This window comes from Oncorhynchus nerka, linkage group LG10, assembly GCF_034236695.1.
Source record: "Oncorhynchus nerka isolate Pitt River linkage group LG10, Oner_Uvic_2.0, whole genome shotgun sequence".
In the NCBI taxonomy this organism is placed as follows: domain Eukaryota; kingdom Metazoa; phylum Chordata; class Actinopteri; order Salmoniformes; family Salmonidae; genus Oncorhynchus; species Oncorhynchus nerka.
In genome coordinates, this window is record NC_088405.1 from 71,016,703 (window position 1) to 71,042,720 (window position 26,018).

At 49.2% G+C, this 26,018-nt stretch overlaps 1 protein-coding gene across 3 annotated transcripts in view; it reads right to left on the minus strand.

The window, feature by feature from the left end:
• Nucleotides 1–26,018, minus strand: part of LOC115135942 (drebrin-like) — a 119,935-nt gene that overhangs the window by 21,011 nt on the left and 72,906 nt on the right. For all 3 annotated transcript variants that reach the window (XM_065023714.1, XM_065023713.1, XM_065023715.1), the window contains exons 2-3: nt 8,392–8,447; nt 6,543–6,655 (exon numbers count right to left, since the gene is read on the minus strand). In XM_065023714.1, the coding sequence (XP_064879786.1) occupies nt 6,543–6,655; nt 8,392–8,447 (169 nt within the window). The remainder of the gene's footprint in view (nt 1–6,542; nt 6,656–8,391; nt 8,448–26,018) is intronic.

Sequence of the window (26,018 nt, forward strand, 5' to 3'; positions counted from 1 at the left end):
GAGCTACTGTGTGTTTCCGACTTCAAGAATACAGTAGTAGTGTCATCATCGCCGTCGACATCATCATCATCATCAATCAAAGTAACCACATTGAAAGGACTGGATTTGCTCTTTGTATTCTATTCAAAATGTTGTCTTTGTGTCCAGTTTAACAGTAGTAATTATGAGTGAATGAACCATTGTGTCTCAACAGGAACATTCCTGGTAGCATTACATGACCATGACCTATTCAAAACAATACAATGGCCACTGAATACATTAAAGGAATAGTGGAATAGTAATCAACCATAAAAACACATGGCTACTGAACTGGTACACCAATTCCAGGGCCATTCACCTCCTAGTTAATAACACATCTCTGGAGAACTTTTGTATTGAATCACATTAGAACTTATAATGAGGACCACAGGAAACTTATATTTTCTGTTTTCTTTTTGAGAGGGGAGTTGATGGGTGACTGCAGTGCCTGATAATTACAATACATCCAAAATGGAGGTTTGTAATAATGGACAAGAGACCCCAAATCTCACTCTAGAGCCATCCTAAACTGTGACAGAGACCAGTCGCCAGAGGGGATGTCTGGGCCTGTCACAAATATAGACACAGTAAGCCCAGTAGACTGTCTCAGACTGCCTGAGTTTCACTGGGCTGAATGGACACACACTGACAGGAGAGACGGAGGGCTGAGTGGACACACACTGACAGGAGAGATGGAGGGCTGAGTGGACACACACTGACAGGAGAGATGGAGGGCTGAGTGGACACACACTGACAGGAGAGACAGAGGGCTGAGTGGACACACACTGACAGGAGGGAGGGAGGGCTGAGTGGACACAAACTGACAGGAGAGACGGAGGGCTGAGTGGACACACACTGACAGGAGGGAGGGAGGGCTAAGTGAACACAAACTGACAGGAGGGAGGGAGGGCTGAGTGGACACACACTGACAGGAGAGACGGAGGGCTGAGTGGACACACACTGACAGGAGGGAGGGAGGGCTGAGTGGACACACACTGACAGGAGGGAGGGAGGGCTGAGTGGACACACACTGACAGGAGAGAGGGAGGGCTGAGTGGACACACACTGACAGGAGGGAGGGAGGGCTGAGTGGACACACACTGACATGAGGAAGGGAGGGCTGAGTGGACACACACTGACATGAGGAAGGGAGGGCTGAGTGGACACACACTGACAGGAGAGACGGAGGGCTGAGTGGACACACACTGACAGGAGGGAGGGAGGGCTGAGTGGACACACACTGACAGGAGAGACGGAGGGCTGAGTGGACACACACTGACAGGAGGGAGGGAGGGCTGAGTGGACACACACTGACAGGAGGGAGGGAGGGCTGAGTGGACACACACTGACAGGAGAGAGGGAGGGCTGAGTGGACACACACTGACAGGAGGGAGGGAGGGCTGAGTGGACACACACTGACAGGAGGAAGGGAGGGCTGAGTGGACACACACTGACATGAGGAAGGGAGGGCTGAGTGGACACACACTGACAGGAGGGATGGAGGGCTGAGTGGACACACACTGACAGGAGAGACGGAGGGCTGAGTGGAAACACACTGACATGAGGAAGGGAGGGCTGAGTGGACACACACTGACAGGAGAGACGGAGGGCTGAGTGGACACACACTGACAGGAGGGAGGGAGGGCTGAGTGGACACAAACTGACAGGAGGGAGGGAGGGCTGAGTGGACACAAACTGACAGGAGAGATGGAGGGCTGAGTGGACACACACTGACAGGAGGGAGGGAGGGCTGAGTGGACACAAACTGACAGGAAGGAGGGAGGGCTGAGTGGACACACACTGACAGGAGAGACGGAGGGCTGAGTGGACACAAACTGACAGGAGAGACGGAGGGCTGAGTGGACACACACTGACAGGAGGGAGGGAGGGCTGAGTGGACACAAACTGACAGGAGGGAGGGAGGGCTGAGTGGACACAAACTGACAGGAGAGACGGAGGGCTGAGTGGACACACACTGACAGGAGGGAGGGAGGGCTGAGTGGACACAAACTGACAGGAGAGACGGAGGGCTGAGTGGACACACACTGACAGGAGAGATGGAGGGCTGAGGGCTGAGGACACACACTGACAGGAGAGACGGAGGGCTGAGTGGACACACACTGACAGGAGGGGGAGGTGGACACACACTGAGGGCTGAGTGGACACACACTGACAGGAGAGACGGAGGGCTGAGTGGACACACACTGACAGGAGGGAGGGAGGGCTGAGTGGACACACACTGACAGGAGGGAGGGAGGGCTGAGTGGACACACTGACAGGAGAGACGGAGGGCTGAGTGGACACACTGACAGGAGAGACGGAGGGCTGAGTGGACACACACTGACAGGAGAGATGGAGGGCTGAGTGGACACACACTGACAGGAGGGACGGAGGGCTGAGTGGACACACACTGACAGGAGGGAGGGAGGGCTGAGTGGACACACACACTGACAGGAGGGAGGGAGGGCTGAGTGGACACAAACTGACAGGAAGGAGGGAGGGCTGAGTGGACACACACTGGAGGGCTGAGTGGACACACACTGACAGGAGGGAGGGAGGGCTGAGTGGACACACACTGACAGGAGGACGGAGGGCTGAGTGGACACAAACTGACAGGAGAGACGGAGGGGCTGAGTGGACACACACTGACAGGAGGGAGGGAGGGCTGAGTGGACACAAACTGACAGGAGGAGAGGGAGGGCTGAGGACACAAACTGACAGGAGAGACGGAGGGCTGAGTGGACACACACTGACAGGAGGGAGGGAGGGCTGAGTGGACACACACTGACAGGAGGAGGGAGGGCTGAGTGGACACACACTGACAGGAGAGAGGGAGGGCTGAGTGGACACACACTGACAGGAGGGAGGGAGGGCTGAGTGGACACACACTGACAGGAGGGAGGGAGGGCTGAGTGGACACACACTGACAGGAGAGACGGAGGGCTGAGTGGACACACACTGACAGGGAGACGGAGGGCTGAGTGGACACACACTGACAGGAGGGACGGAGGGCTGAGTGGACACACACTGACAGGAGAGACTGAGGGCTGAGTGGACACACACTGACAGGAGAGACGGAGGGCTGAGTGGACACACACTGACAGGAGGGATGGAGGGCTGAGTGGACACACACTGACAGGAGAGACGGAGGGCTGAGTGGACACACACTGACAGGAGGGAGGGAGGGCTGAGTGGACACACACTGACAGGAGAGAGGAGGGCTGAGACTGGAGGGCTGAGTGGACACACACTGACAGGAGACACACAGACGGAGGGCTGAGTGGACACACACTGACAGGAGGGAGGGAGGGCTGAGTGGACACACACTGACAGGAGGGAGGGAGGGCTGAGTGGACACACACTGACAGGAGGGAGGGAGGGCTGAGTGGACACACACTGACAGGAGGGAGGGAGGGCTGAGTGGACACACACTGACAGGAGAGATGGAGGGCTGAGTGGACACACACTGACAGGAGAGATGGAGGGCTGAGTGGACACACACTGACAGGAGGGAGGGAGGGAGGGCTGAGTGGACACACACTGACAGGAGAGAGGAGGGCTGAGTGGACACACACTGACAGGAGGGACGGAGGGCTGAGTGGACACACACTGACAGGAGAGACGGAGGGCTGAGTGGACACACACTGACAGGAGAGACGGAGGGCTGAGTGGACACACACTGACAGGAGAGACGGAGGGCTGAGTGGACACACACTGACAGGAGAGACGGAGGGCTGAGTGGACACACACTGACAGGAGGGAGGGAGGGCTGAGTGGACACACACTGACAGGAGGGAGGGAGGGCTGAGTGGACACACACTGACAGGAGAGAGGGGAGGGCTGAGTGGACACACACTGACAGGAGGGAGGGACGGAGGGCTGAGGGTGGACACACACTGACATGAGGAAGGGAGGGCTGAGTGGACACACACTGACAGGAGGGCTGAGACTGACAGGAGGGAGGGAGGGCTGAGTGGACACACACTGACAGGGAGACGGAGGGCTGAGTGGACACACACTGACAGGAGGGAGGGAGGGTGGACACACACTGACAGGGAGGGAGGGAGGGCTGAGTGGACACACACTGACAGGAGAGAGGGAGGGCTGAGTGGACACACACTGACAGGAGGGAGGGAGGGCTGAGTGGACACACACTGACAGGAGGAGAGGGAGGGCTGAGTGGACACACACTGACATGAGGAAGGGAGGGCTGAGTGGACACACACTGACAGGAGGGATGGAGGAGTGGACACACACTGACAGGAGAGACGGAGGGCTGAGTGGAAACACACTGACATGAGGAAGGGAGGGCTGAGTGGACACACACTGACAGGAGAGACGGAGGGCTGAGTGGACACACACTGACAGGAGGGAGGGAGGGCTGAGTGGACACAAACTGACAGGAGGGAGGGAGGGGGCTGAGAGATGGACACACACTGACAGGAGGAGGGAGGGCTGAGTGGACACAAACTGACAGGAGGGAGGGGGCTGAGTGGACACACACTGACAGGAGAGACGGAGGGCTGAGTGGACACAAACTGACAGGAGAGACGGAGGGCTGAGTGGACACACACTGACAGGAGGGAGGGAGGGCTGAGTGGACACAAACTGACAGGAGGGAGGGAGGGCTGAGTGGACACAAACTGACAGGAGAGACGGAGGGCTGAGTGGACACACACTGACAGGAGGGAGGGAGGGCTGAGTGGACACAAACTGACAGGAGAGACGGAGGGCTGAGTGGACACACACTGACAGGAGAGATGGAGGGCTGAGTGGACACAAACTGACAGGAGAGACGGAGGGCTGAGTGGACACACACTGACAGGAGGGAGGGAGGGTTGAGTGGACACAAACTGACAGGAGGGAGGGAGGGCTGAGTGGACACACACTGACAGGAGAGACGGAGGGCTGAGTGGACACACACTGACAGGAGAGACGGAGGGCTGAGTGGACACACACTGACAGGAGGGAGGGAGGGCTGAGTGGACACACACTGACAGGAGGGAGGGAGGGCTGAGTGGACACACACTGAGGGAGACGGAGGGCTGAGTGGACACACACTGACAGGAGAGACGGAGGGCTGAGTGGACACACACTGACAGGAGGGAGGGAGGGCTGAGTGGACACACACTGACAGGAGAGATGGAGGGCTGAGTGGACACACACTGACAGGAGAGACGGAGGGCTGAGTGGACACACACTGACAGGAGGGAGGGAGGGCTGAGTGGACACACACTGACAGGAGAGACGGAGGGCTGAGTGGACACACACTGACAGGAGGGAGGGAGGGCTGAGTGGACACACACTGACAGGAGAGATGGAGGGCTGAGTGGACACACACTGACAGGAGAGACGGAGGGCTGAGTGGACACACACTGACACGAGGGAGGGAGGGCTGAGTGGACACACACTGACAGGAGGGAGGGAGGGCTGAGTGGACACACACTGACAGGAGAGACGGAGGGCTGAGTGGACACACACTGACAGGAGGGAGGGAGGGCTGAGTGGACACACACTGACAGGAGAGACGGAGGGCTGAGTGGACACACACTGACAGGAGAGATGGAGGGCTGAGTGGACACACACTGACAGGAGGGAGGGAGGGCTGAGTGGACACACACTGACAGGAGAGACGGAGGGCTGAGTGGACACACACTGACAGGAGGGAGGGAGGGCTGAGTGGACACACACTGACAGGAGAGACGGAGGGCTGAGTGGACACACACTGACATGAGGAAGGGAGGGCTGAGTGGACACACACTGACAGGAGAGACGGAGGGCTGAGTGGACACACACTGACAGGAGAGACGGAGGGCTGAGTGGACACACACTGACAGGAGGTAGGGAGGGCTGAGTGGACACACACTGACAGGAGGGAGGGAGGGCTGAGTGGACACACACTGACAGGAGGGAGGGAGGGCTGAGTGGACACACACTGACAGGAGAGACGGAGGGCTGAGTGGACACACACTGACAGGAGAGACGGAGGGCTGAGTGGACACACACTGACAGGAGAGATGGAGGGCTGAGTGGACACAAACTGACAGGAGAGACGGAGGGCTGAGTGGACACACACTGACATGAGGGAGGGAGGGCTGAGTGGACACACACTGACATGAGGGAGGGAGGGCTGAGTGGACACACACTGACAGGAGGGAGGGAGGGCTGAGTGGACACACACTGACAGGAGAGACGGAGGGCTGAATGGACACACACTGATAGGGGGGAGGGGGAGGGCTGAATGGACACACTGACAGGAGGGAGGGAGGGCTGAATGGACACACACATACAGTTTACCTATAGAGGCATACAGATGTTGTTACACATGTACTGTACACACACATTTGTAGACCTACATTAACTGTACTAACAGACACATTTATAGACATACATATACTGTACTAACACACACATGCACACCTATGCACAGACGCGCGCACACACACACACACACACACACACACACACACACACACACACACACACACACACACACACACACACACACACACACACAGTCTCACCCAGTTGATGAGGACGTAGCGCGGCAGTGCGGCCGCGGGCTCCTTCAGGCTGCAGAAGCCGTACATGACCCGGCCATTATCGAAGGTCACTGTGATCTCTGGTAGACCTCCAGCTAGAGGAGAAGGGGAGGAGGAGAAGAGGGGGAGAGAGAGGAGGGGTAAGGAGAGTAGGAGGAAGACGAGGAGAGGGAGAGTAGGAGGAAGACGAGGAGAGGGAGAGGAGGGGTAAGGAGAGTAGGAGGAAGACGAGGAGAGGGAGAGGAGGGGTAAGGAGAGTAGGAGGAAGACGAGGAGAGGGAGAGGAGGGTGGAATAGGAGGAGAAGAATGAGAGGTAGTGTTTACAGAAAAACACATCACTACCATCTCAAGGCTGATCTGACCGTTCCACACTGACACAGTCTATGTCCTCCTCCACATGATGTGGCCCAGTGCTCTTCAGCGACTCACAGTTCAATGCTCCTACGGTATTCTGTCCCAGGTACAAACTAGCCTGGTGGAACCAGCCAGGTTGTATGATAGTTCACTTTCTATTTCACTTCACAACTTTTATTTATTTTTAGTTTACCTTTATTTAACTAGGCAAGGCAGTTACGAACAAATTCTTATTTTCAATGACCGCCTAGGTTAACTGCCTGTTCAGGGGCAGAACGACAGATTTGTACCTTTTAAGCTCGGGGATTTGAATTTGCAACCTTCCGGTTACTAGCCCAACGCACTAACCACTAGGCTACCCTGCCGCCCCATAAGCAGCTCTCTGCCCTATATGATCCTTACCGCTACCATCCAATATAATCATTCAATAGCTTGATATTGATAGTTCTGACTGGTTGGTGGGCTGATGCATTTCCTTCATGACTTACACTGAGGAGAGCTGCAGTCTGGTAGCATTGAAAATAGGCAACTTCCAATGAGCTGTTGTCAACTGTAACAATGAGCTGTTGTCAACTGTAACAATGAGCTGTTGTCAACTGTAACAATGAGCTGTTGAAACATTAAAATCTCTTCGATGGTAAATGTATTGAGATGGAGAGACCGCTGACTGTGGTTGGGTCAAGTAGGATGGGGACTAGAGTGCAGACACATAAACACAGACTTGCGTCCTAAACAGGGTCATGATGAGCCCTGAGACAGACGCCCACACTCACACCTGACTGCTCCAACGCAAGTGAACAGAGCTGACACCAATGCCATCACACACTCACAAACACACTCCCAACCCCATCTGTCCAATCAGAGTCAGGTCTCACTGGTCCCAGAGCTTTCCCAGGTTCCAACCCTCCACTAATAGTGGATCTCACAAGACCAGGCCAAGCTGGTCTGCCAGACATGATTAACAGAGCAGTGTGAGGAGCAGCATGCACTGCTATGAGATATGGATCACTGTTATTAACAGGCATAATAATCAACTTTGCGTAGCCGTTTAGAGGGTTGGACCAGCAACCGATAGATCACTGGTTTAAATCCTCGAGCCGACTAGGTAAAAAACCCTAATCGCTCCTGTAAATGACTTAATGACTAAAATGTCAAATGTACAAAAATGTAATAATGATTATGCCTTCCTAATGGAATAGTTAGCATCTCAACAAAACATGATTTCCTTTTCATGTGATTGTTAACACCGACAACAATGGCTGGCTGTCACCTTCAATGGAGGCCTCAAAGCTAGTGAGTATGCCCTCTACTGACACATTTCCCCTCCAGACAAACAGTCATTATTAGTCCGTTGCAGGCTCTTTACCCTCATCTCAATACATGTTATCAATGCAAGAGGCACAGAGAGTACAGTGGAAACAGATAAACCAGAACAACAATCAATCATCTTCAGATCTCATGGTGGAGTTTGCTTACCTCCTGATGATGCCAGAGTCAAATCATTGCTGTTGCCCTCATATGAGAACAAGGCCCTGCATGAGAGAAACACACAGAGAGAGAGAGAGACCGTCAGACTTTTAGACTCCAGAACAACACAGCATCCAAGCATAACAGCCATACTGTCTTTCACCAGAACTTTCTCCAGTATGATTCTATTTTACATTCATACAGTGGTAACTATATGAACAAGGGGAGGAAGAGGGTACGGGTTGGAACACGCTCCACTCAAGGCCAATACTCTACACACCAGTTCACGGGTGCTGTTAGTCCTGAGAGGTGGATAGGAGAGAGAATGGCATCATCTATTCACTTAGCTGTGTAAGAAGGTAATGCCTGGAGCGATTAACTAGCTTTAGAAAAAAATCTAATTTCAATGAATTCTGCTGGTTTTACGGCATTAGATAGAAAGGTACTCAGGCTAAACTGCCGGTATTATTGTTCCCATTCTGAAGACAATGAGAGGAGATAGAGACATATAATTATTATCTGAATAGAGCAATGCAGTGAGACTCTATTACCCAGAATTCTACACACAGAGAGAGAGAGACAGAGAGAGAGACAGAGAGAGATATAGAGATGTGTGTGTGTGTAGGTAGATATGTGTGCACGCACATGTGAGACAATAAACAGATTATAAACATGTTTAATTAATGACTGTGGGAATACAGTCTCTCTTCCGCCTGGATTATAGCGGGACCATCGCATACCAGCACTCTAGTAATAATACACACACGTACACACACAGGCAAGGGGTGAATGAAGGAGAGTGGGATTACTGTATGCCAGCAAGACAGGAACAGACATCCTACATTTCCAGATGAATCTGGTTGACCTTCCTCTATAATGTACTGTAGTGTCTGTTCAACCAGCCATGAGGCTTCTATCAGAAGGACTGGCTAATCCCTCTCTGTTTCTCTTCATCCCCTCATCCCTTTGTCTCCAATCTCCTTTCCTCTCACTCCCTCCTTCCCTCTCATTCCCTCCTTCCCTCTCACTCCCTCCTTCCCTCCTTCCCTCTCACTCCCTCCCTCCTTCCCTCTCACTCCCTCCCTCCTTCCCTCACTCCCTCCTTCCCTCTCACTCCCTCCCTCCTTCCCTCTCACTCCCTCCCTCCCTCCTTCCCTCTCACTCCCTTCTTCCCTCTCTCTCCCTCCTTCCCTCCCTCCCTCCTTCCCTCTCACTCCCTCCTTCCTCCTTCCCTCTCACTCCCTCCTTCCCTCACTCCCTCCTTCCCTCTCACTCCCTCCTTCCCTCACTCCCTCCTTCCCTCTCACTCCCTCCTTCCCTCTCACTCCCTCCTTCCCTCTCTCCCTCCTTCCCTCTCTCCCTCCTTCCCTCTCTCCCTCGGTCTCCAAGTGTATAGGTCTGCAAGGCCTTAATGGTCCTGTCTCTCAGACCAGCTGTCCTTTCTCTCCTCGTCTCCGCAGGGTTCTCTCTCTCTCTTTCTCTCTCTCTTTCTCAATTCAATTTCAATGTAAGGGCTTTATTGTCATGGGAAACATATGGTAACATTGCCAAAGTGATTGAAATAAATAATAAACAAAAGTGAAATAAAAAATAAAAAATTAACAGTAAACATTACAATCACAGAAGTTCCAAAAGAATAAAAACTTTTCAAATTTCATATTACAGTATATCACAAAAGTGAGTACACCCCTCACATTTTTGAAAATATTTGAGTATATCTTTTCATGTGACAACACTGAAGAAATGACACTTTGCTACAATGTAAAGTAGTGAGTGTACAGCTTGTATAACAGTGTAAATTTGCTGTCCCCTCAAAATAACTCAACACACAGCCATTAATGTCTAAACCGCTGGCCACAAAAGTGAGTACACCCCTAAGTGAAAATGTCCAAATTGGGCCCAATTAGCCATTTTCCCTCCCCGGTGTCATGTGACTTGTCAGTGTTACAAGGTCTCAGGTGTGAATGGGGAGCAGGTGTGTTAAATTTGGTGTCATCGCTCTCACACTCCCTTATACTGACTGGTCACTGGAAGTTCAACATGGCACCTCATGGCAAAGAACTCTCTGAGGATCTGAAAAAACCGTTGCTCTACATAAAGATGGCCTGGGCTATAAGAAGATTGCCAAGACCCTGAAACTGAGCTGCAGCACGGTGGCCAAGACCATACAGCGGTTTAACTGGACAGGTTCCACTCAGAACAGGCCTCGCCATGGTCGACCAAAGAAGTTGAGTGCACGTGCTCAGCGTCATATCCAGAGGTTGTCTTTGGGAAATAGACATATGAGTGCTGCCAGCATTGCTGCAGAGGTTGAAGGGGTGGGGGGGGTCAGTCTGTCAGTGCTCAGACCATACGCCGTACACTGCATCAAATTGGTCTGCATGGCTGTCGTCCCAGAAGGAGCCTCTTCTAAAGATGATGCACAAGAAAGCCCGCAAACAGTTTGCTGAAGACAAGCAGACTAAGGACATTGATTACTGGAACCATGTCCTGTGGTCTGATGAGACCAAGATAAACTTATTTGGTTCAGATGGTGTCAAGCGTGTGTGGCGGCAACCAGGTGAGGAGTACAAAGACAAGTGTGTCTTGCCTACAGTCAAGCATGGTGGTGGGAGTGTCATGGTCTGGGGCTGCATGAGTGCTGCCGGCACTGGGGAGCTACAGTTCATTGAGGGAACCATGAATGCCAACATGTACTGTGACATACTGAAGCAGAGCATGATCCCCTCCCTTCGGAGACTGGGGCGCAGGGCAGTATTCCAACATGATAATGACCCCAAACACACCTCCAAGACGACCACTGCCTTGCTAAAGAAGCTGATGGTAAAGGTGATGGACTGGCCAAGCATGTCTCCAGACCTAAACCCTATTGAGTATTTGTGGGGCATCCTCAAACAGAAGGGGGAGGAGTGCAAGGTCTCTAACATCCACCAGCTCCGTAATGTTGTCATAGAGGAGTGGAAAAGGACTCCAGTGGCAACCTGTGAAGCTCTGGTGAACTCCATGCCCAAGAGGGTTAAGGCAGTGCTGGAAAATGATGGTGGCCACACAAAATATTGACACTTTGGGCCCAATTTGGACATTTTCACTTAGGGGTGTACTCACTTTTGTTGCCAGCGGTTTAGACATTAATGGCTGTGAGTTGAGTTATTTTGAGGGGACAGCAAATTTACACGGTTATACAAGCTGTACACTCACTACTTTACATTGTAGCAAAGTGTCATTTCTTCAGTGTTGTCACATGAAAAGATATACTCAAATATTTTCAAAAATGTGAGGGGTGTACTCACTTTTGTGATATACTGTATGTCTATATACAGTGTTGTAATGATTTGCAAATATTTTAAGTACAAAAGGGAAAATAAATAAAAATAAATATGAGTTGTATTTACAATGGTGTTTGTTCTTCTGGTTGCCCCTTTCTTGTGGCAACAGGTCACAAATTTTGCTGCTGTGATGGCACACTGTGGAATTTCACCCAGTAGATATGGGAGTTTATCAAAATTGGGTTTGTTTTCGAATTCTTTGTGGATTTGTGTAATCTGAGGGAAATATGTGTCTCTAATATGGTCATACATTTGGCAGGAGGTTAGGAAGTGCAGCTCAGTTTCCACCTCATTTTGTGGGCAGTGAGCACATAGCCTGTCTTCTCTTGAGAGCCATGTCTGCCTACAACGGCCTTTCTCAGGTCTGCCTACAAGGCTGTGCTCACTGAGTCTGTACATAGTCAAAGCTTTCCTTAAGTTTGGGTCAGTCACAGTGGTCAGGTATTCTGCCACTGTATACTCTCTGTTTAGGGCCAAATAGCATTCGAGTTTGCTCTGTTTTTTTGTTCATTCTTTCCAATGTGTCAAGTAATTATCTTTTTCTTTTCTCATGATTTGGTTGGGTCTAATTATGCTGCTGTCCTGGGGCTCTGTGGGGTGTGTTTGTGAACAGAGGCCCAGGACCAGCTTGCTTAGGGGACTCTTCTCCAGGTTCATCTCTCTGTAGGTGATGGCTTTGTTATGGAAGGTTTGGGAATCGCTTCCTTTTAGGTGGTTGTAGAATTGAACATCTCTTTTCTGTATTTTGATAATTAGTGGGTATCGGCCTAATTCTGCCCTGCATGCATTATTTGGTGTTCTACGTTGTACGCAAAGGATATTTTTGCAGAATTCTGCATGCAGAGTCTCAATTTGGTGTTTGTTCCATTTTGTGAAATCTTGGTTGGTGAGCGGACCCCTGACCTCACAACCATAAAGGGCAATGGATTCTATAACTGATTCAAGTATTTTTAGCCAGATGCTAATTGGTATGTCGAATTTTCTGTTCCTTTTGATTGCCTAGAAGGCCCTTCTTGCCTTGTCTCTTAGCTCGTTCAAAGCTTTGTGGAAGTTACCTGTGGCGCTGATGTTTAGGCTGAGGCGTGTATAGTTTTTTGTGTGCTCTAGGGCAACGGTGTCGAGATGGAATATGTATTTATGGTCCTGGCGACTGGACCTTTTTTGGAACACCATTATTTTTATCTTACTGAGATTTAACTTCCTCCCCCTACACTTTTCCCTCTTACATTATTGGAGCCATACAAGTACTGTTTAAGGATCACTTAAAGCCTGTTGTATTCAAGCCACCCTTCAGTCTCCTTACTTTGTATCAATTTCCGTCCCCAGAAGGCAGCTATAGCAGAGCAGGCCTTTCTCTGGCTGGCCTAACCCTCCTCATCCCCCTCTCCTCTCCCCACCCCAGCCCACCACACCCAGTAGCTCATCTACAGTCTGTCTGGGACACACCAGGGCCAATGAGCTGAGAAAAGACTGGGATGCAGGGTGACAATGGAGAGAGAGAGAAAATAAGAGAGATAATGAGAGAGAGAGAGAGAGAGAGAGAGAGAGAGAGAGAGAGAGGGGAGGAAGAAAGAGAAAGATAGGGGTGAAAGAGAAGGATAGAGAGAGAGAGAGAAAGAGACAGAAATTGGAGGTAGAGAAACCGAGAGAGAGAATGTGTGAGCTAGTTCACGTGTACAACTATAAATAATTCCCTTTAAAGCAGACTCCTTTTATTATTCATAAAAGACTGGCATGACCTAGAAACAGCTCTGCTCTGTGGAGCCTATGTCACTGGGCCTGGAGAGAGAGATAGAGAGAGAGAGAGAGAGAGAGAGAGAGAGAGAGAGAGAGAGAGAGAGAGAGAGAGAGAGAGAGAGACTGCATGGCATACAGCAGGCATGGAGCTACTGCTGAGGGGGAGAGAGATGGAGAGAGCGACATGTGGGGGAGGGGTGAATAGGAGGGAGGGGTTCAGAAGGGTGTCCAAATGAGAGAGGGGGGTGGGGGTGAGGGGGTATGTGGATGGTGAAGAGAGAAGGCTAAGTAGATGTAGAGGAAAGGGGAGAGGGGGGGTCAAAGTACGTGAGTGGATTCATGGGAGCTGGAGTGAGGGAGTGAGAGAACGCATGGGAGCTGGAGTGAGGGAAATGACTTAAATGTAAATGTAAATGTAATGAGAGAACGCATGGGAGCTGGAGTGAGGGAGTGAGAGAACGCATGGGAGCTGGAGTGAGAGAAAGCATGGGAGCTGGAGTGAGGGAATGAGAGAACGCATGGGAGCTGGAGTGAGAGAACGCATGGGAGCTGGAGTGAGGGAGTGAGAGAACGCATGGGAGCTGGAGTGAGGGAGTGAGAGAACGCATGGGAGCTGGAGTGAGGGAATGAGAGAACGCATGGGACCTGGAGTGAGGGAGTGAGAGAAAGCATGGGAGCTGGAGTGAGGGAATGAGAGAACGCATGGGAGCTGGAGTGAGAGAATGCATGGGAGTTGGAGTGAGGGAGTGAGAGAACGCATGGGAGCTGGAGTGAGGGAGTGAGAGAACGCATGGGAGCTGGAGTGAGGGAGTGAGAGAACGCATGGGAGCTGGAGTGAGGGTGTGAGAGAATGCATGGGAGCTGGAGTCAGGGTGTGAGAGAATGCAGGGGAGCGGGGTGAGGGTGTGAGAAAATGCAGGGGAGCGGGGGTGAGAGAATGCAGGGGAGCGGGGTGAGGGAGTGAGAGCGAGGGTGCTGGGGCCCTCCTCTATTGTCTCCCAGGGTGGGAAAGAGGGAATGAGCGGGCTGGGACTGAGAGTCCCTCACTATAGACTAATTACACTTCAATATCAGAGAGGAGGACTAAAAACAAGAAAACAAGACTCCAGGGGGGGGGGGGCAGAGAATGTGAGCAAGAAATAGAAACAGAGAAAGGGATATGATGAAGATGGGGTAGAGACAGGAGAGAGAGAGAGAGAGAGAGAGAGAGACTGCATGGCATACAGCAGGCATGGAGCTACTGCTGAGGGGGAGAGAGATGGAGAGAGCGACATGTGGGGGAGGGGTGAATAGGAGGGAGGGGTTCAGAAGGGTGTCCAAATGAGAGAGGGGTGGGGGTGAGGGGGTATGTGGATGGTGAAGAGAGAAGGCTAAGTAGATGTAGAGGAAGGAAAGGGAGAGGGGGGTCAAAGTACGTGAGTGGATTCATGGGAGCTGGAGTGGGGGAGTGAGAGACGCATGGGAGCTGGAGTGAGAGAATGCATGGGAGCTGGAGTGAGAGCACGCATGGGAGCTGGAGTGAGGGAGTGAGAGAACGCATGGGAGCTGGAGTGAGGGAATGAGAGAACGCATGGGAGCTGGAGTGAGGGAGTGAGAGAACGCATGGGAGCTGGAGTGAGGGAGTGAGAGAAAGCATGGGAGCTGGAGTGAAGGAATGAGAGAACGCATGGGAGCTGGAGTGAGAGAACGCATGGGAGCTGGAGTGAGAGAACGCATGGGAGCTGGAGTGAGGGAGTGAGAGAACGCATGGGAGCTGGAGTGAGGGAATGAGAGAACGCATGGGAGCTGGAGTGAGAGAACGCATGGGAGCTGGAGTGAGGGATTGAGAGAACGCATGGAAGCTGGAGTGATGGAGTGAGAGAATGCATGGGACCTGGAGTGAGGGAGTGAGAGAAAGCATGGGAGCTGGAGTGAGGGAATGAGAGAACGCATGGGAGCTGGAGTGAGGGAGTGAGAGAACGCATGGGAGCTGGAGTGAGGGAGTGAGAGAACGCATGGGAGCTGGAGTGAGGGAGTGAGAGAACGCATGGGAGCTGGAGTGAGGGTGTGAGAGAATGCATGGGAGCTGGAGTGAGGGTGTGAGAGAATGCAGGGGAGCGGGGGTGAGGGTGTGAGAAAATGCAGGGGAGCGGGGGTGAGAGAATGCAGGGGAGCGGGGGTGAGGGAGTGAGAGCGAGGGTGCTGGGGCCCTCCTCTATTGTCTCCCAGGGTGGGAAAGAGGGAATGAGCGGGCTGGGACTGAGAGTCCCTCACTATAGACTAATTACACTTCAATATCAGAGAGGAGGACTAAAAACAAGAAAACAAGACTCCAGGGGGGGGGGGGGGGCAGAGAATGTGAGCAAGAAATAGAAACAGAGAAAGGGATATGATGAAGATGGGGTAGAGACAGGAAATTAGAAACTAATAGAGAGGGTAGATAGAGAGCTGAAACACTGTGGAAAACCCAGCAGATAGCCTATTAGTGTGAGTCTCTCAGTCTCCTCTCTGCTAATAGTGCTGTAGATGGAGGGAGAGTGATGGAGAGATGGAGCGAGAGATCAATGGTATCAGAGGAGAAGAAGAGAGGAAGACATACCAATAGGCCGTCAGCAGTCAAATAGATTTAACCCCCCGCAACTCATTTCAGAACCATGTCATCGATGATCAAGCCGATGCTCGCCCCCAGCACAAACAACTAATCTGATTGGCTCTCGGAGGGTCATGGTGTCCAATCAGGGCTGTTTGTCATGACAAAGCTCTTCCCTTCTAGGAAGGTGAGTCAACGTTTCCTAAACACCACCCGAAGCGGCCGGCAGAGACAAAATAATCCAATACAGACGCCACATCTTGCTTTAATAAAGATTAGAGTATGTTGAAAGCTGCTCTAATGTCCACACACAAAGCAATAGTGTGCCAGGTTGTTTTTCCCAAAACGAGGTCGGGTGGCTCAGCCCAAATACATGCACCTCCTGTCATGACTCTCCTGATCCGAAGTATCAGGTTACAGTGGGCCCGCTCCACAGCGCCCTCTCTCTCCCACAGAGGGGGAGAGGGGTGAAGTTGGCCGTTTTATGATGGTCCTAAATACCTTGTAGAAACTCTGCTTTATGGCTCTGCAGGATGGAGAGGAAAGAAACATTTTGTTACAAGGAAATTCCTGGCGTCTAAACTCCAACATCAAAAGGCTGGATAATGAAACAATATTTCTATAATCCAAACATTTTTTTTACCTTTATTTAACCAGGCAAGTCAGTTAAGAACAAATTCTTATTTTCAATGAGGGCTAGGAACAGTGGGTTAACTGCCTGTTCAGGGGCAGAGCGACAGATTTGTACCTTGTCAGCTCGGGGATTTGAACTTGCAACCTTCCGGTTACTAGTCCAACGCTCTAACCACTAGGCTACCCTGCCGCCCCATTGGGAATAGTCCATGGGTATTTAAAGAATAACAATGTCCAACAGTTATTGTTTTGTGATATCATGAAGGACGGCATAACTAAATAACTGTACCTCTACAAATGTATACATCCCAGTTATCAGATTCACATTTAAATGTTGTGGAACTTATATGATTAAATATGAAACTATTTGTGAGAAGACATAATGTGATGTTAGCCTTCCAAATGAGAGAATAGTTTTCCATATAACATCTTAACCAGTCAGTGACCACAACCACGTGAGCAGAGACGTTATGTTGGTGTCATGGGATGACACTTTTGCCAGAGTGCATTAACATATTAACATATTACACCAAGCAGGCGGACGGTGTTGAACCGGACGTCACGAATGGCTAGAATCTACGAGACCAGAAAAACGTGGAGTGTGGCTGTACGTTCAAATGGTAGGAATTTAAATCTCTAGAGGCCAGTACATTGCCGGGTTGCTACGGTTGTGTAAAATGGTTCAAGCTCTATATTAGACCAATGTGACCGACAGAGTGAGCTGAAAGGTACGAAATGGTTAGAAACTATGAAACTCTCTCGAGAAGAAGAAGACTACACAGGAACATTCAGTCTGCAGCTGTTTAAGTACTTTTGTCTAGTAAACTCGACAGAGAACCACCGGGTGGTACTCTGAAAGATCCATTCTAACGAACACTTCCTCTGGAAGATTCGGTCTAACAGACACTCCGAGACAGAGAAGCTACAGCTACAAAGGACATGGTGACCTCTGTTGGACAACCAGAAACTTACATAACCAGAGACTTTCTGTCTAATTACTCCTCGTAGATGGGTCGAGTGTTGTCAACAGAGAGACAGCAAAGACATACAGATGTAAATATGCACACTTTAATTTTTTCGAATGAGCGGCCGTTCATGTGCAAAGTATTCGCATTTCCATGAGCATAGTTATCAGCTGTGTGTACGATAATGGAATTCCTTTGGCTTTACCTTTCCCTCTCTTTTGAATCCACCAATTTGTGTTCAGGCCATCATATCGGTTTAGTCCACTAGGGACTTTTCATTGCATTGTGTAGTAATCAATGTGTAAACTATCCTGTTTGTGTGTTTATGTAATTCTGTGTGATTATTTAGTCAGTTAGTGAATAAATGATTAAGCCAATTTGTATATCGCTGATTCATCATTTATTCTAGGGTTTGTGCAGATATCCAAGAGTTTTGCGATATTCAGAATGAGACTGATAAGGTAAAAAAGAATGAATGAATTGACTGTGACTGATGTAAGAGATATTTATATCTTTAGAGTTTAGTCGGGAGATAGTAACTCGTTAAATAACTTTTCCTGTGGTGCCCCAGATTACTATTTAATTCATTGTTATATGATGAATTTAATCACGTAATGATTGAACGTGGTATGTAATTATTTTATAAAATAACAGTCAAACACATTAATGATAGTCACGACACGACACTCCCATTGGTGACAGATGGGTCAGAAGATGGGTCATATAGGTGGAGTTCTAACTGTGTGGCTGACTAGCACTGGCTCAGCGAGTTCATATCCTTATGGATGGGGAGGAATTTTGAGATTGGAACTCTGATTGTGTGTATTTAACAGGTTGACCCCAGGGGCACCTCAGCTGTCAATCACAGTGAGTGGGTCTCTATGGGAGGGCTTTACATTTACAGTTGAAGTCGGAAGTTTACATACACTTAGGTTGGAGTCATTAAAACTCATTTTTCAACCACTCCACAAATTTCTTGTTAACAAATTATAGTTTTGGCAAGTCGGTTAGGACATCTACTTTGTGCATGACACAAGTAATTTTTCCAACAATTGTTTACAGACAGATTATTTCACTTAGAATTCACTGTATCACAATTCCAGTGGGTCAGAAGTTTACATACACTAAGTTGACTGTGCCTTTAAACAGCTTGGAAAATTCCAGAAAATAATGTCATGGCTTTAGAAGCTTCTGATGGGCTAATTGACATCATTTGAGTCAATTGGAGGTGTAGCTGTGGATGTATTTCAAGGCCTACCTTCAAACCCAATGCCTCTTTGCTTGACATAATGGGAAAATCAAAAGAAATCAGCCAAGACCTCAGAAAAAAAATTGTAGACCTCCACAAGTCTGGTTCATCCTTGGGAGCAATTTCCAAATGCCTGAAGGTACCATGTTCATCTGTACAAGCAATAACACGCAAGTATAACACCATAGGACCACGCAGCTGTCATACCGCTCAGGAAGGAGACGCGTTCTGTCTTCTAGAGATGAATGTACTTTGGTGCGAAAAGTGCAAATCAATCCCTGAACAACAGCAAAGGACCTTGTGAAGATGCTGGAGGAAACAGGTACAAAAGTATCTATATCCACAGTAAAACGAGTCCTATATCGACATAACCTGAAAGGCTGCTAAGCAAGGAAGAAGCCACTGCTCCAAAACCGCCATAAAAAAGACAGACTGGTTTGTAACTGCACATGGGGACAAATATCATACTTTTTGGAGAAATGTCCTCTGGTCTGATGAAACAGAAATAGAACTGTTTGGCCATAAATGCCCTTTGTTATGTTTGGAGGAAAAGGGGGAGGCTTGCAAGCCGAAGAACACCATCCCAACCGTGAAGCACGGGAGTGGCAATATTATGTTGTGGGGGTGCTTTGCTGCAGGAGGGACTGGTGCACTTCACAAATAGACAATATATTGATATATTGAAGCAACATCTCCCAAATGGACAACGACCCCAAGCATACTTCCAAAGTTGTGGCAAAATGGCTTAAGGACAACAAAGTCAAGGTATTGGAGTGGCCATCACAAATCCCTGACCTCAATCCTATAGAAAATTTGTGGGCAGAACTGAAAAAGCGTGTTCGAGCAAGGAGGCCTACAAACCTGACTCAATTACACCAACTCTGTCAGGAGGAATGGGCCAAAATTCACCCAACTTATTGTGGGAAGCTTGTGGATGGTTACCCAAAACGTTTGACCCAAGTTAAACAATTTAAAGGCAATGCTACCAAATACTAATTGAGTGTATGTAATCTTCTGACCCACTGGGAATGTGGTGAAAGAAATAAAAGCTGAAAGAAATCCTTCTCTCTACTATTATTCTGACATTTCACATTCTTAAAATAAACTGGTGATCCTAACTGACAAAGACAGGGCATTTTTACTAGGATTAAATGTCAGGAATTGTGAAAAACTGAGTTTAAATGTATTTGGCTAAGGTGTATGTAAACTTCCGACTTCAACTGTATGTTGAATCTTCCTGAGGCAGAGGGGACATTAGGGCAAGTGTTAGTGGTATTTAATATAGGGAGGAAAAGGACTGTCGTTGCTCCAACATCCATGCTTTTCTTAAAATCAATACACAGAAGTATATATTTTAAACCTGCATATTTAGCTAAAGGAAATCCAGGTTAGCAGGCATTATTAACCAGGTGAAATTGTGTCACTTCTCTTGCGTTCATTGCACGCAGAGTCAGGGTATATGCAACAGTTTGGGCCGCCTGGCTCATAGCGAACTAATTTGCCAGAATTTTACATAATTATGACATTTGTGCAATGTAACAGCAATATTTAGACTTATGGATGCCACCCGTTAGATAAAATACTGAACGGTTCCGTATTTCACTGAAATAATAAAAGTTTTGTTTTCGAAATGATAGTTTCCGGATTCGACCATATTAATGTCTAAATCGCCGTGACCCCAACCAACCTCACTACTCACTGGACCCTTTTGATCACTCGACTAAGCATGCCTCTCCTTAATGTCAATATGCCTTGTCCATTGCTGTTCTGGTTAGTGTTTATTGGCTTATTTCACTGTAGAGCCTCTAGTCCTGCTCACTATACCTTATCCAACCTATTAGTTCCACCACCCACACATGCGATGACATCTCCTGGTTTCAATGATGTTTCTAGAGACAATATCGCTCTCATCATCACTCAATACCTAGGTTTATCTCCACTGTATTCTACTGCAGAGATAGCCTGCAAAGTAATGTCATACTTTCCAGGTCCATACCCAAACAGTTCGAACTACTAATTTTGAAAATGACTCTCTCCAGAAATAAATCTCTCACTGTTGCCGCCTGCTACCGACCCCCCTCAGCTCCCAGCTGTGCCCTGGACACCATTTGTGAATTGATCGCCCCCCATCTAGCTTCAGAGTTTGTTCTGTTAGGTGACCTAAACTGGGATATGCTTAACACCCCGGCAGTCCTACAATCTAAGCTAGATGCCCTCAATCTCACACAAATCATCAAGGAACCCACCAGGTACAACCCTAACTCTGTAAACAAGGGCACCCTCATAGACGTCATCCTGACCAACTGGCCCTCCAAATACACCTCCGCTGTCTTCAACCAGGATCTCAGCGATCACTGCCTCATTGCCTGTATCCGCTACGGAGCCGCAGTCAAACGACCACCCCTCATCACTGTCAAACGCTCCCTAAAACACTTCTGTGAGCAGGCCTTTATAATCGACCTGGCCCGGGTATCCTGGAAGGACATTGACCTCATCCCGTCAGTTGAGGATGCCTGGTCTTTCTTTAAAAGTAACTTCCTCACCATTTTAGATAAGCATGCTCCGTTCAAAAAATGCAGAACTAAGAACAGATACAGCCCTTGGTTCACTCCAGACCTGACTGCCCTCGACCAGCACAAAAACATCCTGTGGCGGACTGCAATAGCATCGAATAGTCCCCGTGATATGCAACTGTTCAGGGAAGTCAGGAACCAATACACGCAGTCAGTCAGGAAAGCTAAGGCCAGCTTCTTCAGGCAGAAGTTTGCATCCTGTAGCTCCAACTCCAAAAACTTCTGAGACACTGTGAAGTCCATGGAGAACAAGAGCACCTCCTCCCAGCTGCCCACTGCACTGAGGCTAGGTAACACGGTCACCACCGATAAATCCATGATTATCGAAAACTTCAATAAGCATTTCTCAACGGCTGGCCATGTCTTCTGCCTGGCTACTCCAACCTCGGCCAACAGCTCCGCCCCCCCCGCAGCTCCTCGCCCAAGCCTCTCCAGGTTCTCCTTTACCCAAATCCAGATAGCAGATGTTCTGAAAGAGCTGCAAAACCTGGACCCGTACAAATCAGCTGGGCTTGACAATCTGGACCCTCTATTTCTGAAACTATCCGCCGCCATTGTCGCAACCCCTATTACCAGCCTGTTCAACCTCTCTTTCATATCGTCTGAGATCCCCAAGGATTGGAAAGCTGCCGCAGTCATCCCCCTCTTCAAAGGGGGAGACACCCTGGACCCAAACTGTTACAGACCTATATCCATCCTGCCCTGCCTATCTAAGGTCCTCGAAAGCCAAGTCAACAAACAGGTCACTGACCATCTCGAATCCCACTGTACCTTCTCCGCTGCGCAATCTGGTTTCCGAGCCGGTCACGGGTGCACCTCAGCCACACTCAAGGTACTAAACGATATCATAACAGCCATCGATAAAAGACAGTACTGTGCAGCCGTCTTCATCGACCTTGCCAAGGCTTTCGACTCTGTCAATCACCATATCCTTATCGGCAGACTCAGTAGCCTCGGTTTTTCGGATGACTGCCTTGCCTGGTTCACCAATTACTTTGCAGACAGAGTTCAGTGTGTCAAATCGGAGGGCATGCTGTCCGGTCCTCTGGCAGTCTCTATGGGGGTGCCACAGGGTTCAATTCTCAGGCCGACTCTTTTCTCTGTATATATCAATGATGTTGCTCTTGCTGCGGGCGATTCCCTGATCCACCTCTACGCAGACGACACCATTCTATATACTTTCGGCCCGTCATTGGACACTGTGCTATCTAACCTCCAAACGAGCTTCAATGCCATACAACACTCCTTCCGTGGCCTCCAACTGCTCTTAAACGCTAGTAAAACCAAATGCATGCTTTTCAACCGATCGCTGCCTGCACCCGCATGCCCGACTAGCATCACCACCCTGGATGGTTCCGACCTTGAATATGTGGACATCTATAAGTACCTAGGTGTCTGGCTAGACTGCAAACTCTCCTTCCAGACTCATATCAAACATCTCCAATCGAAAATCAAATCAAGAGTCGGCTTTCTATTCCGCAACAAAGCCTCCTTCACTCACGCCGCCAAGCTTACCCTAGTAAAACTGACTATCCTACCGATCCTCGACTTCGGCGATGTCATCTACAAAATGGCTTCCAACACTCTACTCAGCAAACTGGATGCAGTCTATCACAGTGCCATCCGTTTTGTCACTAAAGCACCTTATACCACCCACCACTGCGACTTGTATGCTCTAGTCGGCTGGCCCTCGCTACATATTCGTCGCCAGACCCACTGGCTCCAGGTCATCTACAAGTCCATGCTAGGTAAAGCTCCGCCTTATCTCAGTTCACTGGTCACGATGGCAACACCCATCCGTAGCACGCACTCCAGCAGGTGTATCTCACTGATCATCCCTAAAGCCAACACCTCATTTGGCCGCCTTTCGTTCCAGTACTCTGCTGCCTGTGACTGGAACGAATTGCAAAAATCGCTGAAGTTGGAGACTTTTATCTCCCTCACCAACTTCAAACATCAGCTATCTGTGCAGCTAACCGATCGCTGCAGCTGTACATAGTCTATTGGTAAATAGCCCACCCATTTTCACCTACCTCATCCCCATACTGTTTTTATTTATTTACTTTTCTGCTCTTTTGCACACCAATATCTCTACCTGTACATGACCATCTGATCATTTATCACTCCAGTGTTAATCTGCAAAATTGTAATTATTTGCCTACCTCCTCATGCCTTTTGCACACATTGTATATAGACTCCCCCCTTTTTTTCTACTGTGTTATTGACTTGTTAATTGTTTACTCCATGTGTAACTCTGTGTTGTCTGTTCACACTGCTATGCTTTATCTTGGCCAGGTCGCAGTTGCAAATGAGAACTTGTTCTCAACTAGCCTACCTGGTTAAATAAAGGTGAAATAAAAAATAAAAATAAAAACATCCTACCATACCTTTGTCTGTACATTATACCTTGAAGCTATTTTATCGCCCCCAGAAACCTCCTTTTACTCTCTGTTCCAGACATTCTAGACGACCAATTCTTATTGCTTTTAGCCGTACCCTTATCCTACTCCTCCTCTGTTCCTCTGGCGATGTAGAGGTGAATCCAGACCCTGCAGTGCCTAGCTCCACTCCTATTCCCCAGGCGCTCTCTTTTGATGACTTCTGTAACCGTAATAGCCCTGGTTTCATGCATGTTAACATTAGAAGCCTCCTCCCTAAGTTTGTTTTATTCACTGCTTTAGCACACTCTGCCAACCCAGATGTTCTAGCTGTGTCTGAATCCTGGCTTAGGAAGACCACCAAAAATTCTGAAATGTTCATCCCAAACTACAACATTTTCAGACAAGATAGAACTGCCAAAGGGGGCGGTGTTTCAATCTACTGCAAAGATAGCCTGCAGAGTTCTGTCCTACTATCCAGGTCTGTACCCAAACAATTTGAACTTCTACTTTTAAAAATCCACCTCTCTAAAAACAAGTCTCTCACCGTTGCTGCCTGCTATAGACCACCCTCTGCCCCCAGCTGTGCTCTGGACACCATATGTGAACTGATTGCCCCCCATCTATCTTCAGAGCTCGTGCTGCTAGGCGACCTAAACTGGAACATGCTTAACACCCCAGCCATCCTACAATCTAAACTTGATGCCCTCAATCTCACACAAATTATCAATGAACCTACCAGGTACCTCCCCAAAGCCTTAAACACGGGCACCCTCATAGATATCACCCTAACCAACTTGCCATCTAAATACACCTCTGCTGTCTTCAACCAAGATCTCAGCGATCACGGCCTCATTGCCTGCATCCGTAATGGGTCAGCGGTCAAATGACCTCCACTCATCACTGTCAAACGCTCCCTGAAACACTTCAGCGAGCAGGCCTTTCTAATCGACCTGGCTGGGGTATCCTGGAAGGATATTGATCTCATCCCGTCAGTAGAGGATGCCTGGTTATTTTTTTTAAATGCCTTCCTAACCATCTTAAATAAGCATGCCCCATTCAAGAAATGTATAACCAGGAACAGATATAGCCCTTGGTTCTCCCCAGACCTGACTGCCCTTAACCAACACAAAAACATCCTATGGCATTCTGCATTAGCATCGAACAGCCCCCGTGATATGCAGCTGTTCAGGGAAGCTAGAAACCATTATACACAGGCAGTTAGAAAAGCAAAGGCTAGCTTTTTCAAGCAGAAATTTGCTTCCTGCAACACTAACTCAAAAAAGTTCTGGGACACTGTAAAGTCCATGGAGAATAAGAACACCTCCTCCCAGCTGCCCACTGCACTGAAGATAGGAAACACTGTCACCACTGATAAATCCACTATAATTGAGAATTTCAATAAGCATTTTTCTACGGCTGGCCATGCATTCCACCTGGCTACTCCTACCCCGGTCAACAGCACTGCACCCCCCACAGCAACTCGCCCAAGCCTTCCCCATTTCTCCTTCTCCCAAATCCAGTCAGCTGATGTTCTGAAAGAGCTGCAAAATCTGGACTCCTACAAATCAGCCGGGCTAGACAATCTGGACCCTTGCTTTCTAAAATTATCTGCCGAAATTGTTGCCACCCCTATTACTAGCCTGTTCAACCTCTCTTTCGTGTCGTCTGAGATTGCCAAAGATTGGAAAGCAGCTGCAGTCATCCCCCTCTTCAAAGGGGGACACACTCTTGACCCAAACTGCTACAGACCTATATCTATCCTACCCTGCCTTTCTAAGGTCTTCGAAAGCCAAGTCAACAAACAGATTACCGACCATTTCGAATCTCACCATACCTTCTCTGCTATGCAATCTGGTTTCAGAGCTGGTCATGGGTGCACCTCAGCCACACTCAAGGTCCTAAACGCCATCGATAAGAAACATTACTGTGCAGCCGTATTCATTGATCTGGCCAGGGCTTTCGACTCTGTCAATCACCACATCCTCATCGGCAGACTCGACAGCCTTGGTTTCTCAGATGATTGCCTCGCCTGGTTCACCAACTACTTCTCTGATAGAGTTCAGTGTGTCAAATCGGAGGGTCTGCTGTCCGGACCTCTGGCAGTCTCTATGGGGGTGCCACAGGGTTCAATTCTTGGACCGACTCTCTTCTCTGTATACATCAATGATGTCGCTCTTGCTGCTGGTGAGTCTCTGATCCACCT